This window comes from Tupaia chinensis, unplaced genomic scaffold, assembly GCF_000334495.1.
Source record: "Tupaia chinensis unplaced genomic scaffold, TupChi_1.0 Scaffold000049_1, whole genome shotgun sequence".
Lineage (NCBI taxonomy): Eukaryota > Metazoa > Chordata > Mammalia > Scandentia > Tupaiidae > Tupaia > Tupaia belangeri.
Genome location: NW_006159507.1, coordinates 155,413 through 172,735, shown reverse-complemented (window position 1 = coordinate 172,735; position 17,323 = coordinate 155,413). Strand labels below are relative to the sequence as shown.

Sequence of the window (17,323 nt, the reverse complement as noted above, 5' to 3'; positions counted from 1 at the left end):
GGGGGGGGGGGAGTGAGAAAGCAAGCCGCCAGGTCTGAGACTCGAACCACGGTTGGCCATGTGGGGGTCCAACGCTCTTAACTACCACACCAACTGATGGCCCCTAGTTTTTACTTTTGTTTTGTTTTGTCTTGCCTCCTCTAGAGAGTTCCAAGACAAAAGTGGGACCAGCCTCCCAGCAGATGTGTGCCCTGTGTATTCGCACAGGCTGTGCGTGTAAGCACATGTTCTACACCATCTTAAAACCATCTTAAAACTTTCAGACTTTCTGGAAAGAGCTACACATATTCGCTTGGCCCTGAGTCCTACAAAGTATGCTGGTCTCGAAGTAAAGTAAAAATCACCAATAACATCTTCATAATGTGCAGCAGAGGGGCTGGCAGGTGGCGTGGTAGTTAAGAGCATTGGATCCCCACATGGCCGACGTGGTTCAAGTCCCAGACCTGGCAGCTTTCTCTCTCTCTCCCCCATATCTGGTCAAATTTAAATAAATAAATAGAGTTAAATAAAATCATTCTTTTTAAAAAATAAATAAATAAAATGCAGCAGAAAACCTGGCCTTATCGTAAGAACTTAGGATCTTCTAACACCCCATCTCCAACTTATAAGATGTCAGATTTTTTTTTAAAGTTCTACAATAGGGTGCATGTGCTTACCAGAGAGAGAAAAGGAGAGAGAAATCACCCCCCAGGAGGGTGACCACATTTCAATCCCTTCTCCTCTAGTCTCCCCTTGGGACTTTGGACACGCACACACATCCAGTGTGATTTTCAAGCTGCCTGATCCAGGATTTGAACCACACAGTCAGCCAAGTGAGATCCAGTGCCTTAATCTCCATGCTGCCTGCTGGCCTCAGGCGCTAAGATTTTTAAATGCATTTGCAGAAATTTTAGAGATATTGAGTAAGAGATTTTTGCAAAAAAGGAGTGCAAAATCCCCTGTCCACCACAACCTAAATCATTGAATGTCTTCTAATAAATTTATCCCTTTCAGCTTTCACCACCTCACCCAAGCCATGCCACAGTCAAAGTTTATAACAGGAACACACTCCCAGTGGCTCAAGCCGTTTATTTCTGTAGAGATGGACCCCAAGCTTTTCATAAGCAAACCTACTGAGCCCAAACCGGGCCTTTCATGGATGATGGCTTCAGAATAAGAGCAGTTTGTCTACACTGCAGGGAGAAACCAGATGTTTCCCTGAGGAGAAACAAGCAAATGACAATTCAGTCAAACTGCAGAACAGCTTGCAAAAAAAAAATTTTTTTTAATTTTAAATAAATTCCAGGGCACGAGAATGGTGGGCCTATTTGTTGACCCCAAACACCCCCTGCTATACTTCTCTTTTTGGTTGTTCATACAGGACACTGACTGTTTCTGTGGGTCTCTAACGACACTCTCCATGCGCTCCCCCTGGTTAATGTATTACTCTTTAACTCCCGCTCTAATCTAACTGTGACAGTGATGAGTTGTAAATCCTGCTCCGTGTGTACATTTCCTGGGGTTGGCATTAAAACGCCTCTGCAGACCCAGCAGAGTTCAGAGGTTTAAAGTTGAAATTTTCATATTTAAATAGAGATGTCTGATTCCCCAAAGCCTAAGAAAAGGCTGTTATTTGAAAACAGGCAAAGGTTGAAAAGTATCATTATAAATATCCCTACCACTTCCTGGGGCTTTGGTTTAAAACAGTGGGAACTCTTGAGGGGAAAAGGGGAAAAGGAAAAAAAAAAAAAAAAAAGGCTGACACTTAAAAGTAACATGTTTATGCCCAACAGAGGCTTTTAAAATCAATATATAAATGGTTTTGTGAGCTTATGGGTCCCAAAAATAATGAAGGAGACTACCATCCTGGCAGGAGGAAATACCATGTGGGAAATTTAACAGGGTGATTTGCACGCGACATTTTCTGGGTTTGTTTTTTTGTTTTTGTTTCAAATTAGACAACAGATCAGCTGACCAATGATCTGTAATTCAGTGAAACTGAAGACTCAGAAAGGAAAACTAAACCTTATGGATGTGAAATGACTTTGCATCTGACAGGGATTAGAAGAGAAAGCACTGGCAAAATCTGTCAAGCTCATAAACAGGAAAGGGAATTAGGTGTGCACCAAACTGCACTTGACATCATTAGAAAAGAACCTTTGCAGTACTACTGGTGCAATAAGGCCAAAGAATTCATGACTGTGACACTCTTCTTTAAAAAAAAAAAAAATCATAAAGTAGATCGCAGTGTTCTCCCATGTCTGAACAAAGTTTATACTTCGAAAAGATAAAAACAGTACTCTTCAGGAACACAGAGTTTCAATTTAGTAAATTAACTAGCAGCTAAACTACTCCCCACTAAGAAGCCCATCTTCCCTAGCCCACTGCACTTCTAATAACTCTGAGACAATCTAAGTCCCCAAAAGAAAAACACGTCTGCAGCCACCTCATAGCCCAAGGTGGCTTTTGAATTCAGTTGAAAGAAAGACATTTGCAAATGGAGGTGAGCCCCTGGAATGATTCTGTAGCTGGGGAAGCGTGAACGGAGAGGGTGGCTAAACTGTCTCAAAGGAGCTGGACAAGGAGAGATAATCAGGTCGGTTTTGCGGTTTTGCATACTCCTTTCCGTAGATGGGGAGAGGGACCCTCTCTTTCGCAGGGCCCCTTGGCGGGTGACTTACAGTTTACCATCTGCCCAGATGCCCCCAGCAGGAAAGCAGCACAGCAACTGCATTAATTATGCTTCTGTTTGCACTTTCTTGCAAGGCTAATTATCCCCCTGCTTCTTTTAACCCTTCATCAGAAGTTAGTCTGGGAAAGCATTCCTGGTATGAAGACCCACGGAATTCAGAATCCATCTTGTGAAAATGCAAATCCAATCTCCCTCAACACTTGTGATAATCAGGGCCGGGTGCCTCCCCAACACTCGCACACTCCAGAATTACACTTATGCTTTGGGGAAGGCAAGTATAAACAGACCTGATTCAGCGATGAATTGCTCCTTCTTGACCCAACCCAAATCTTTTGAGTAACGAAACTAAGTTTTGCTGGGTTTGCTACTATTTCAAGATCTTCTCTTTTTTGGCTTTATTTCCAGTGCTGCTGCATATTATTAATTTGGGTAGATAGCTCTATAATTAAAACCATAAAAACCCAAAAAGGGGTCAGACAGTGAGGCAGTGGTAAAACACGACACTCTTGTAGGCTGACCCACATGGAAAGGTTCCTGGCTGGGGTCCAGAGATCTCCCTAAGACGGCTGGGTGCACACAGATGCCAATGACCCAGGGGTGCATCGCAGCATCACGACACTGCTCAGGTGCTGTCTGTGTCTGTCTGTCTGTCTCTCTCCTCCCATCCAAGGAAAAAAAAAAACTTAAAAAAATGATAATTAAGAGGGCCAGCAGGTGGCATAGTGGTTAATGGCTGACCAAAGTTCGAGTCCCAACCTGGTGGCTTGCTTGCTCGCTCATTTTCTCTCTCTCTCTCTCTCTCTCTCTCTCTCTCTCTCTCTCTATCCCTCTCTGGTCAAATTAAAATAAATAAAGTTTTAAAAAGGATTTATAAAAATAATAATAATAATTAAACACTCATAAAGCTCTAATAACTACTCTTCCATCTCCAACCATATTTATTTATTTTTAAAGAATTACTTTAACTTTATCTATTTATTTATTTTAATTTGAGCAGAGAGGGACAGAGTGAGAGAGAGACAGAGAGAAAGTGAGAAAGTAAGCCACTAGGTCCAGGACTCAAACTGTGGTTGAGTGGGAGTGTCCAGCACCTTAACTACCATGCCACCTGCTGGTCCCAACTTTTCTTTCTTTTTAAATATTTTATTTTATTTGTTTTGTTTTATTTATTTATTTTAAATTTGACCAGAGAGGTGAGAGTAAGAGACAGAGAGAGAGAAAAAGTGAGAAAGCAAGTCGCCAAGTCTAGGACTCAAACTGCAGTTGACCATGTGGGAGTCCCCCGTCTTTAACCACCACGCCACCTGCTGGCCCCTGGGTGGCTTTTCTTCTAACAGCTACAAAGTCACTTTCTCCCTATAGCATGCTTTGTATGTGAATTCTTCATTTATATTTATAGATAGATAGATTTTTGCCATAGGGCATGTGTGCTCACCAGAGAGAAAGAAAGAGACAGAGGGAAAGTGAGAAATCAACCCCCACCCCCCAGAGTGGACAGCCACAGTGCAATCATATATCTGTTTTCCTCTTGGGATTTTGGGTACACATGCACCCTGCATAATATTCAAGTCGCTGGGTCCAGGACTTGAACCAGGATCAGCCATGTGGGAGTCCGGGACCTTAGCCACTACACCACCTGCTGGCCCTCTATGTGAATACTTAGGTGACAGAATCAATTTCCCGGAGCCTTGAGTTCGCATCAGCTTGCACGGTCTTTTACTCTGTTCTCTCAAGAGGAAAGGTTCAGCAAACAGCCCACTGGGAAGAACACGCTTCTGCAACCCACACCGCAGACACCACAGTATGGCCGTGGGCTCAACCTGAGGCTCCTCTTGGAGATCTCTCTTCCAGGGCCAACTTCCCAGGTGTGCCAACTAGGTACTGGGAAGGGTCCCAGGACCAGCAGGTCTCCCGCCTTGGTTTAATGCTCTGCTGCCCCTATCCTGAAATTCTTAGTATCTCCTGAACAAGAGCCCACAAGTTCATTTTATGTGGAGCCCCAACAATCACAAAGCCAGTCCCTGCTCACTTCCACCCTGTGAGACTCCAGATGAAGGTCAACTCCTCCAGAAAGGAACCATCAGGCCCTCTCTGATGGGCCCCCATCTCCATGCATTCAAACTGACCAGCCCCTGCGGCAATGCCAGTGGCACTGGGCTTTGTACAGCTACACCGTGTCCCAAGGCTTGTGCTAAATTCTTCCCATGCAAGGGTCACATTGACAGCAACCCCTACGGTGGGTGCCATAGGCTGATTCAGTGACAGTCAGAGTTTAAGTGAGCTGCCCACACAGTAGAAAGGGCTGGAAGCAGGACTTGAACCCACGCAGACACAAGCCTGGGATTACTACTGTCTCCTGCCACTAACTGTGCTTAGAAAAAGGGGTGCGGTAGACATGCTTTATGAGGGTCACAGCACCCACACCATGAAACAGTGCTAGTTACTTCTGTGATGATGTGTCGAAGTGCCTGATGTCTCCCTGGGCTGTGACGTCCCTGCAGCCCCAGGTCTCAGGAGGGTAGAAGCCTATCGCTCACTCGGATCCTGAGGGAGTCTTGAACATTCCTTACAGGAATAAAAGGTTGTTTCCATGTGGACAGCAAGTTTAGGGCCAAAATACTTCAAATACTTATTAAGCCATGATGGCTGCATTAAAAATTAATACAACTGGTATGTTGCTGTAGATAAACCTTGAATGAAATACTGGGTTGTCAGGAAAAGTCATGATGCGTTTTGCACAGAAAAACATAGAAAAATAAGTCATGACTTTACCAATCACCTAATGAGACTAAAAAAAAAAAAAGTTCGAAGCAGCTATTAAAAAAACAAAACGGGCCAGCAGATGGTGTGGCATTAAGACTCTGGACTGTCACATGACATACTGTAGGTCCAGTCCTGGACCCAGCAGCTTAAAACAAAAATCACACTGAGCGTATCCGTATGAGTGCCCAAAATCCTGAAGGAGAACAGAGAAGAATGGACTGTGGCACCCTTCACTGTCTCTCTATCCCTTCATCTCTGTCTTTAACAAGCTCATGCACCCCATAACAACCCAAAAAAAAGAAAAAAAGCATAAAGCAAAAATGTCAAATGTTAGCACAACTGGTGATTCTGGGAGAAGGGCACACAAGAGTTCTCTGAGTTTTTCAACTCTTGTAGTTAGAAATCATTACAGACAGGGCCAGGAGAGGGCGTAGTGGTGACATCTGTGGACTCATACATGGCTGACCACAGTTCAAGACCTGATGGCTTGAAAGAACACATATGCTTACACGCCCAAGACCCCAGGAGGAGACTAGAGGGATTGAAGCACAGCCTTTCCCACTGGGAGGCGATTTCTCACTTTCCCTCTCATTGTCTCTGTCTCTCTCCGGAAGCACACACACTAAGGCAAAAACTTCTTTATAAAGAAAAGAAAAGAGATCATTACAGAGGCTCGCCAGTGGCTCAATGATCCTGGATCTCACAAGGCCAACTGAGTTCAAGTCCCGCCCAGTGCACTTTTCGAGCCCCAAATCCCAAGAGGAGAAGGGCTTGTGGGTGACCATCCTCCATGGCGGTGCATTCCTACTTTCCCTGTCTATCTCTCTGTTTCTTTCTCTGTCTCTCTCCTCCATAAACATACATGCCTTCTAGCAAATGAAAAAAAGAAAAAGGTTTCATGTGATAAAAAGAGAAACTGTCCATGAACATACATATGCGAGTCTTCAAAAACGTCACAGAAAAAATACTAATGGAAAAAATTGTAGAAAAAACAATGAAACTTTTGGGACCAGCAGATGGCATAATGGTTATGTTGCTGGACTCCCACGTAGTTGACCACAGTTTGAGTCCTAGACCGGGCAGCTTAAAACTCACACCACGTGTGTGTGTGCATGTGTGCCCAAGATCCCAAAAGGAGAATGGAGAAGGGATTGCGGCATGACCGTCACCTCTGTGGGGTGATTTCTTTCTTTCTGTCTCTCTGTTGCTCTCTGTCTCTACAGCAAACACACCCTATAGCAAAAATCTCTCTAAAAAAATATATATATATGCAATTTGTAAGAAAAAACTGTGTATTTTTTTTTTTAATTTTCTGCACCAAAATAAACTCATACTTTAATTCCACTTTTCCACGTGTTTAGTTTAACGAAATGAAGATGCTATTGAAAAAGCTTAGTTCGAGATAGAAGCAGGTCATTCAACAGTAAAGTCGAAAAAGGCGTCTAGTTCTTGCCCCTCTTGCAACGTCTTGTTTGGGCTGGTTACTCTGTCCCCGTGTCCCCAAAGTGCATCAAACAACTAAACTTGCCTCCAGCACTTCCTAAGCGCACAGTTTCTTCAGCATTTTGTTGGACTTTCAAAACCAATTGCAGGGTTTGGACGCGGGTTAATATTCAGAACTGTGCTCTGTTTTTCCCTACTGTCGCATTGGCATGACAATAGCCGCAGAAGGCCACAAAAGGAGACCAACAAAGGAGGACACGTTTTTAAGGCTAGAGCCATCTGCCAATGTTCCTTAGGCCCTTTTGAAGAACAGAGTGAAGTTAAACCCAGAGCTGGGGAGGGGAGGGCAGAAAAATCATTCACAGGAAAAGCAGTTGCAATATGAAAAGAACCAAAGAAGGCCGGGCTTGGCTAGATGAATGGATGGAATCCGAAGGCCCCTTCTCTGGAGCTCTAAAGAGATCCACCGCAGCCTCTCTGATGGGGCTTTTGTCGGTTGCCAAGCATTTTAAATGTTATAGTAAGAATATGTTATTAAAGGAGGATTTAATATACACAAACCACAAAAAACGTCCCCCAAAGGGGTCTTTTCAGTGCCCACGTGGAAAGCCCAAGCCACCTGCCATTGCAAAGAGGATGCTAATTTTTTTTTCTTTTAGGGAGCAAAATGTCCTAAATACAGTAGTTTAGTATTCTTAAAACATTTCTATACCAACTCTAAATTCCCCCTTCTCCCAAAGACTTGCAAATTTCTAAGACCACCAACCATGAAAATGTATTCAAATGCACTAAAACAAAATATTTTCATGCCCTCAAGAAATGTTATTCAAACAAACTCCTTTGACATTTTTCCTAGAAGAAAAACACTTCCTAAAGCCCTGAAATTGTGGATGGACTGCTTCATAGGAACTAAAACTTGATTGCAAAGCAGTCAGACCAGGCTCCTGGCCTCAGTCCTCCGAGCGCCTCTCCCTCTTAACTTTCAGAATCCTCAATTTCCTGAAGGCAGCGCATAGTGTGTATTCCCCTCTGCCTCCCCTGGGATGGTGTTATTCCCTGAATGGGATCAGTTATCTTCGGTCTCAGTCATCAGGTCTATCCTCAGCCAAATGGGCAAACTTTCAGTAAAATTCTCTCATTTCTGAGCGCAACCTGCGAACAAATCTATTGCCTTCACTGTCTCTCTATCCCTTCATATCTGTCTTTAACAAGCTCATGCACCCCATAACAACCCAAAAAAAAGAAAAAAAGCATAAAGCAAAAATGTCAAATGTTAGCACAACTGGTGATTCTGGGAGAAGGGCACACAAGAGTTCTCTGAGTTTTTCAACTCTTGTAGTTAGAAATCATTACAGACAGGGCCAGGAGAGGGCGTAGTGGTGACATCTGTGGACTCATACATGGCTGACCACAGTTCAAGACCTGATGGCTTGAAAGAACACATATGCTTACACGCCCAAGACCCCAGGAGGAGACTAGAGGGATTGAAGCACAGCCTTTCCCACTGGGAGGCGATTTCTCACTTTCCCTCTCATTGTCTCTGTCTCTCTCCGGAAGCACACACACTAAGGCAAAAACTTCTTTATAAAGAAAAGAAAAGAGATCATTACAGAGGCTCGCCAGTGGCTCAATGATCCTGGATCTCACAAGGCCAACTGAGTTCAAGTCCCGCCCAGTGCACTTTTCGAGCCCCAAATCCCAAGAGGAGAAGGGCTTGTGGGTGACCATCCTCCATGGCGGTGCATTCCTACTTTCCCTGTCTATCTCTCTGTTTCTTTCTCTGTCTCTCTCCTCCATAAACATACATGCCTTCTAGCAAATGAAAAAAAGAAAAAGGTTTCATGTGATAAAAAGAGAAACTGTCCATGAACATACATATGCGAGTCTTCAAAAACGTCACAGAAAAAATACTAATGGAAAAAATTGTAGAAAAAACAATGAAACTTTTGGGACCAGCAGATGGCATAATGGTTATGTTGCTGGACTCCCACGTAGTTGACCACAGTTTGAGTCCTAGACCGGGCAGCTTAAAACTCACACCACGTGTGTGTGTGCATGTGTGCCCAAGATCCCAAAAGGAGAATGGAGAAGGGATTGCGGCATGACCGTCACCTCTGTGGGGTGATTTCTTTCTTTCTGTCTCTCTGTTGCTCTCTGTCTCTACAGCAAACACACCCTATAGCAAAAATCTCTCTAAAAATATATATATATATGCAATTTGTAAGAAAAAACTGTGTTTTTTTTTTTTTTTAATTTTCTGCACCAAAATAAACTCATACTTTAATTCCACTTTTCCACAAACTTTTTCAGGTCTCCTCACGCATCTTCGTTTCATTTTGTTTTTGAATTTAACTAAATGAAGATGCTATTGAAAAAGCTTCGTTCGAGATAGAAGCAGGTCATTCAACAGTAAAGTCGAAAAAGGCGTCTAGTTCTTGCCCCTCTTGCAACGTCTTGTTTGGGCTGGTTACTCTGTCCCCGTGTCCCCAAAGTGCATCAAACTACTAAACTTGCCTCCAGCACTTCCTAAGCGCACAGTTTCTTCAGCATTTTGTTGGACTTTCAAAACCAATTGCAGGGTTTGGACGCGGGTTAATATTCAGAACTGTGCTCTGTTTTTCCCTACTGTCGCATTGGCATGACAATAGCCGCAGAAGGCCACAAAAGGAGACCAACAAAGGAGGACACGTTTTTAAGGCTAGAGCCATCTGCCAATGTTCCTTAGGCCCTTTTGAAGAACAGAGTGAAGTTAAACCCAGAGCTGGGGAGGGGAGGGCAGAAAAATCATTCACAGGAAAAGCAGTTGCAATATGAAAAGAACCAAAGAAGGCCGGGCTTGGCTAGATGAATGGATGGAATCCGAAGGCCCCTTCTCTGGAGCTCTAAAGAGATCCACCGCAGCCTCTCTGATGGGGCTTTTGTCGGTTGCCAAGCATTTTAAATGTTATAGTAAGAATATGTTATTAAAGGAGGATTTAATATACACAAACCACAAAAAACGTCCCCCAAAGGGGTCTTTTCAGTGCCCACGTGGAAAGCCCAAGCCACCTGCCATTGCAAAGAGGATGCTAATTTTTTTTTCTTTTAGGGAGCAAAATGTCCTAAATACAGTAGTTTAGTATTCTTAAAACATTTCTATACCAACTCTAAATTCCCCCTTCTCCCAAAGACTTGCAAATTTCTAAGACCACCAACCATGAAAATGTATTCAAATGCACTAAAACAAAATATTTTCATGCCCTCAAGAAATGTTATTCAAACAAACTCCTTTGACATTTTTCCTAGAAGAAAAACACTTCCTAAAGCCCTGAAATCGTGGATGGACTGCTTCATAGGAACTAAAACTTGATTGCAAAGCAGTCAGACCGGGCTCCTGGCCTCAGTCCTCCGAGCGCCTCTCCCTCTTAACTTTCAGAATCCTCAATTTCCTGAAGGCAGCGCATAGTGTGTATTCCCCTCTGCCTCCCCTGGGATGGTGTTATTCCCTGAATGGGATCAGTTATCTTCGGTCTCAGTCATCAGGTCTATCCTCAGCCAAATGGGCAAACTTTCAGTAAAATTCTCTCATTTCTGAGCGCAACCTGCGAACAAATCTATTGCAGTTGCAACAGAAGTCAACATTGGCTGGGTTGGTCTGTGACTTCTCTGAGAATGTACATGGGGCCTTTACAAAGTCTGTGGATGGGACCAGCAGTTGGCATAATGGCTATGTCGCTCGACTGAGGTTCGAGTCCCCGACCTGGTGGCTTAAAAACTCATGCTGGGTGTGTGTGCGGGCATGCCCAAGATTCCAGAGGAGGATGGAGAAGGGATTGCAGTGTGTCCCCTCCCCAGGGGGTGATTTCTTGCTTTCTGTCACTCTCTATGTCTTTCTGGCAAGTGCACATGCCCTATAGCAAAAACATCTCAAAAAAAAAAAAGTTTGTGGAAATCAAGACAATGAAAACCTTACGAATTTTAAAAACATTTTTACACCAGAATGAATTTATCATGTAATTCCATCTCTCCACAAACTTTCTCAAGTCCCTTCGTATTGGGGTGGGTTTTTAAATCCATCATTTAATCCCCCCACAAGGGAAGGTCAGTAACAAAAGTTACGCGGTCATTCCTCTTTGATCAGACTACATGCTCTCCACTTTAATGTCTGGAATTTATAAACCACCTTCCAAGAAATCTTCACCCATAGAGTATTTATGTAAATCTGTTGCCTTTTAAAAACTAACGTTGCAACAGTTGGATTTTAAAGTAATCACTGTTGAAAGCTGTTTATCTTTCAAGCTTTTCTCAGCCTCTCTTGAGAGCAGGAGGGGTGCCCTCCTTTCTTCCTCTGCCTGGCCTGGCAGGGAAAGAGAACAGGATCGGCAAGCCAGAATGCCAGACGGATGGAATTCCGCTCCAGGCTGAGGACACACAAGTCATTTCACAAGAGCAACTCTGAAAGGCCCGCAGTGGCCTGGGACACTGCTCCAGTCCCACGGATCCCCAGCCCGACTGAGTCTCCCTGGAGCCAGAGCAGTCAAGTAGCTGCCTGGCACGCGACGCCTGCATTCCCGCAGCACGGGCCCCGAACTCTCCTCCCCAGTTGACGGCAGCCCATGACTGAGGTGCAACCCTGGGCTCCGGAGCCAGGAGACTGACCTCGCGTTGTGAGCCGGCTGTACACCTGAGAGTTGACTTCCTTGTCTCGCACATAGCATCGAATCTCCTCCACCGCCTCTCGGATGATGGTGACAGCCAGCACAAAGCCCTGCGGAAAGGGGACAACGGTGAGGTGAGCCCTGCTGAAACCAACTGTCCTCTCCTGGTGCTGGGGGCAGGAAAGGCAAGAGGCCACTGGGGAGGGCAGCAGGGCTGGACTTACCTGTGAGTTATTCCCAACGCACACGCACCAGCAAGCCAGAGAACACAAGTGTACACACACACACACACACACACACACACACACACGGAACTCTGCCCTACAGAAATACTCACTGACACAAGTCCGACGACATCCAGACTCACCAACACAGGGTCTAGGAGGGTGACATGGTGGGAACTCAAACTGCGTGACCCACATGACGGGCCTGCTAACGGCTGCCTCTCATTTGCCACGTGCTGGCACTACTGGAAGTGCGTCATCCTCGCGGCAACCCCGCAACATCCACCCTGCGACCAAGACCCCAGGCAGATGCGGAAACTGAGGCTCAGAAGGTCAGGCGATCCTGCCGGAGCACACAGCTAAGCGGCACGCGGGGATGTGGGTGCAGGCATCTCCTGCTCCTGTCCGGTTACTCTGACCCTGGAGAAGCTTAGGGAGATGGACCGGCAGGTCACCCCGCCATATCACTCCATGTGGGGACCCCCTTCGAAAGATGCCGCTAACACCATTCTGGACACCCTCAAGGTTTTCCAGTGTCCTCAACTGCTGGTTAGATTTCTCTGCAAGGAAAAGGCCTAGGAAGGGTGGGGCGGGGACGAAAAGGGACTTCAGCCTCATCTGTAATGTTTTAAGATTTTTTTTTATAAATATAAAGAAACAATACAGGGGCCAGCAGATGGTGTAATGCTTATGTCACTGGACTCCCAGTAGTAGACCACCGTTCGAGTCCCCGACCTGGAGGCTTGCTTTCTCGCTTTCCCTCTCTCTCTCTCACTCTGTCCCTCTCTGGTCAAATTAAAATAAATAAATAAAGATTAATAAAACATAAATATAAAATATATGAGGCTAGCAGGGGGTGTGGATAAGGGTACTGGACTCCCATGTGATCAAAAGAGGTTTGAGTCCCGAACCTGGGGGCTTGGTTTCTCACTTTCCCTCCCTCCCTATTTCTCTCTCTTTCTCTTTTTCTCTCTCTCACTTTGTTCCTCTCTGGTAAAATTAAAATAAGTTAATAAATAAAGTTAAATAAAAATAAATAAATACAATAAGTAAATAAATAAATACATGTTTTAACTTCAATTCAAAGGAAGTTCCATCTCTTCCGTGAATCTATCCGGAGATGGGCTGCTTTGTGAAATTTCCCCAAAGACCCACACATCTTGACAATCAAAGGATCGCTCCTGTCTCCAATCACACGGAAAGCACACCCTGCAGTCCGAGGAAAAGGATATTCCAGAACAGAAGTACAGCCAGGCCACAGAGGGAAGGGAGAACACCTGCTCTGGGAGGAGCGAACTTGGCGTGCAGCACCCACGTCCCTGCCCCACGCTGCCAATGGACTACTCTGTGCCAGAACCCAGGTTCTCGTTGTTTGTTTTCTCAAATGTCCCAGTCTGTATTTCTCTCTGCGTGGGCCTGGCTAAATCCCATTGATGGTAATGGAGAATGTGTGTTCCTACAAGACTGAGCCATTCATTCACCTCCTGCTGCAAATAAATACTGCCTCCAAAGTTATGCTAGACACACGCGCGCACACACACACACACACACACACACACGCTTCTCACTAATCCTAGAGGACATGCCGCCCCTCGGGCTAGAAACTGCTTTACAAAGAGACACAAATGCAGCCCAGAAATAAATCCCAACTGTCTAACTTAGGAGGTCCTTAATATCCATAGATATTTAGAAAGAATATTTAATGGGGGGGGAGGGAGTCGGTGTTGTCTGAGCGTGTAAAACAATCACAGGCCGTGATAAAACAGGCAAGCAATTCTGAAGGTGCTAAGCCTCTTTTGTAAAGTTGTACATCAAAAACAGATCTACTAAAGCAAAACTAGTTCATGGGAAACAGAAATCAGACAAGCAGCTGCCCAGTGAAGGGGTGGTGGCTGGAAAGGGGTACTCAGGGACTTTCTGGGGTGATGGGAGTGTTCTACACCTTGACTACAGTCGTGTTTACGTGGATATACACAAACGTCAGAGCTCCCTGGACTGAAAACTTAAGATCTGCGTACTTTATGGCACCCAGGGTCTATCTAAACTCAACAATCACAAAAAAATATATAGATCATTTGGGCCTCATATAAAAAATATTACAGATTATTTTCACTATCTCTTAAGGAATTTCTCCTCCTAATATATTAGTACGAGGAAAAGGCCACCACAAGCTAAAATGGCATCAGACAATCAACAATAATGTCTGCAGTGGCAGAACTTAAAATCAGAATGAGAGAGACCAACAGTTGAAGGAATGGCTATGTTGCTAGACTCCCATACTGCGGTTCGAGTCCCGGGCCTGGCGGCTTAAACTCACGCCAGGCGCATGTGCGTGCGTGCCCAAGATCCCGAGAGGAGAATGGAGGAGAAGGGATTGCAGCATGACCATCCCCCGTGGGGGGTGATTTCTCACTTTCTGTCTCTATGTCTCTCTGTCTGTCTGGTGAGTGCACACGCCCTATAGTGAAAACCTCTCTAAAAAAATCAATCAATCAATTAAAAAAAAAAAAAAAAACTGTTGGCAGAATCCGGCCCAGCCTGTAGCCTAGCTCAGGGAGGTGCATCCCATAGCTGACTGCTGTTCACACCCTGGCCACGGCGTCTTGAAGACACATCAGGTGCGTGTGCACACATGCCCAATCCCCACCTGATGGAGAGGCGGGGGAGGGGCTGTGGTGTGAACACACCCACAGGAGGGTGCGCTCTTTCTCCCATTCTCTGGAAAGTACGCATGCCCTCAAGCAGTTTTTAAAAATGCAGATATTTCGGCAATAACACATTTCTCATCTTTTTTTTTTTTAATTTGTCAGAGGGTGTGTACCAGATAGAGAAAAACAGATAAGGAGAGGAGAAACCACCCTCCATCGGAATGGCCACTCCGCAATCCCTTCTCGGTCTCTTCCTCCTTTTGGGCACCGACACATATGCACCTAGTAGGTTTTCTGAGCTACCAGGTCTGGGACTCGAACCACACAGTCGGCCATGTGGGATCCAGCTACCTTAAGTATCAGGCAGGCCATGGGCTGGTTCCAAATTTATTTCAAACTTCTAATTTGACATTAAATATAAAAATATGTAGAAACAGGTTAAGTCTTTCTGGGACCAGCATTTAGTGTAATGGCTATGTCACTGGACTCCCATGTAGTTGACTGCATTTCGAGTCCCAGGCCCGGTGGCTTAAACGCACACTGGGCACGTGTGCATGCATGCCCAAGATCCCAAGAGGAGAAGGGATCATGACATGGCCATCCTCGGGGGAGGTGGGGGGGTGTGATTTCTTTCTTGCTGGCATGAGCGCACGTACCCTATAGCAAAAACCTCTCAAAAAAAAAAAAAAATGAAGAAAGAAAGGAAACAAGTCTTCTTACAAAGTAGCACAAAGTTTTAAAAATTGGGGCTAGCAGGTGGCATAGTGGTTAAAGTGCTGAATTCCTATATGGCTGAATACAGGTCAAGTCCCAGACGTGGCGGCTTGAAAATCATAGCGGGCGCATGTGTATGCGTGCCCAAAATCCTGAGAGGAGAAGATTGCAGCGTGGCCACCCCCGGGGAACGTGATTTCTCACTTCCTATCTCTCTGTCTCTCTAGCAAGTGCATGCACCCTATAGCAAAAATCTCTCTCAAAAAAAAGTGAGCTCAGGGGCCAGCAGGTCGTGCAGCAGGTGGTGCAGTGGTTAAAGTGCTGGACTCCCACGTGGCTGACCACGGTTTGAGTCCTGAACCTGGCAGCTTGCTTTCTCACTTCCCCTTTCTCTCTCAATCTCTGTCTCTCTCTGGTCACACTGAAAAATAATAATGATAACAAGTGAAATTAAATAAATAAATATTTAAAAAAAAAAAAAAAGTGAGCCCAGAGACAACAGAAATGATGCAACCCATGGGGAGGTTTCGTCTTTCTCACTTGCCACTGCACCCCCAGTCAAGATGGTGCCTACGTGAACAACACACAATAAATACCTGCTGAAGTAACAGACACAGGCCGGCCGACCGGCCGCGTGAACCACAGGCCTTGCTGGCAGTTGATCCCGTCACCGAATAAAACGCAGCTTCGGCGTTACAATGTGGGGACTCACAACACACGGCTGGAGAGCATCCTCCCTGTGGACGGCTGCTGTCCCACTTCAGCTGAGACAGACAAATCTCCAAGGTGACTGAGCGGGAACAGGACTGACTCACCAGGGGGACCCAGTAGGTGTAGAGCGCGCCAAGTCTCATCTCGGGAACAAACTGGGAGCAGGCGAGGAGCAAGAAATAGAGGTTGAAAAAGTACTTGAACTGGTTGAACAGCACCTGGAACGTGGAGACAGAGGGAGACAGTCAGGGCCCGCCAGCGAGGTGGAGGGGCAGTGAGTGACAGAAACCTACCGACCCGCCATGATGGCCTATGGGATGCCTTGCCCATGAGGCTGAAACACTTCCATCTGTCCTTCAGGAAACGCACGTGGGTAACAAAAATGTCATGGTCAGGCCAGCTGCAGTGGGGCAGGAGGCAGGGTGCTGCAGCGCAAGGCTGGAGCCACACGGAGGGCTGGGTTTGGACCCTGGATCAACCGGACGGTGCCAGGCGCACCCACGTGCCCCTGATCCTGGACGGCCGAGAGGCAGGGCAAGGGCCACAGCATGGTAAAACCCTGTCCAGGAGGCCTACTCACCTCTCATGAAATAAAGAAAAACACTTTTTAAAAAATGTTGCCAGGACCAGCAATTGGCATAATGGCTATGTCACTGGACTACCATGTGTTAGACTCCCACACGGCCAACTGAGGTTCGAGTCCTAGACCTGGCTGCTTGCTTTCTCACTTTCCCAATCTACCTCTCTGGTTGAAATAATAATAATAATATTAATTAATTAATTAATGATTCTTTAAAAAATAAAGAATTCCAGGACCAGCAGTTAGCATAATGGCTATGTCGCTGGACTCCCATGTAATTGACTGCGGTTCCAGTCCTGGACCTGGTGGCTTAAACTCATGCCGGGCGCGTGTGCATGCATGCCCAAGATCCCAAGAGGAGAACAGAGGAGAAGGGATTGCGGTATGGCCATCCCCCCCTGGGGGTGATGTCTCGCTTTCTGGCTCTCTGTCTCTTTCTGGCAAGAGCACACACCTTATAGCAAAAATCTCTCCAAAAATAAATAAATAATAAAATAAATAATAAAATAAAATAAAGAATTCCACACTGGGTGGCAGTTGGGTCTGGCAGAGTTGTAACTGCTCCTGTGTGCCCTGGGAGAGGCTGAGATCACATGACTACCTTTGGCCAATGGGCAATGAGTGCAAGTCTCTTTGAAGCTAAGGTGGGTGAGAGCCTTCATGCCTCTCGCCTTCCACGGTGACACTGCAGTCACACATTCCAGACGGCACAGCTATAAGATGCAAGCAGGCAGCCAGCCTGCATCAGCCTTGCTATAAATAAGAAATAAACCTTTTCCTGGCTGAAGATACTGAGATTCCAGGAAAGGGTTTGAAACAGCTAGCAATGAATCCATTTTAAATTACCCTTAAAAAAACATTCAAATGGGGCCAACCAGTGATGTGGTAAAAGTGGCTGGATCCACATGGCCAAGTGTGTGGTTCGAATCCCA

General features: G+C 45.6%; 1 protein-coding gene across 1 annotated transcript in view; it reads right to left on the bottom strand.

The window, feature by feature from the left end:
* Positions 1-17,323, bottom strand: part of ATP9A (ATPase phospholipid transporting 9A) — a gene marked incomplete in the record, with an annotated part of 136,893 nt that overhangs the window by 96,722 nt on the left and 22,848 nt on the right. Inside the window, 2 exon segments of the mRNA XM_027775056.1 lie at positions 11,516-11,624; positions 15,916-16,029. Of these exon segments, the coding sequence (XP_027630857.1) occupies positions 11,516-11,624; positions 15,916-16,029 (223 nt within the window).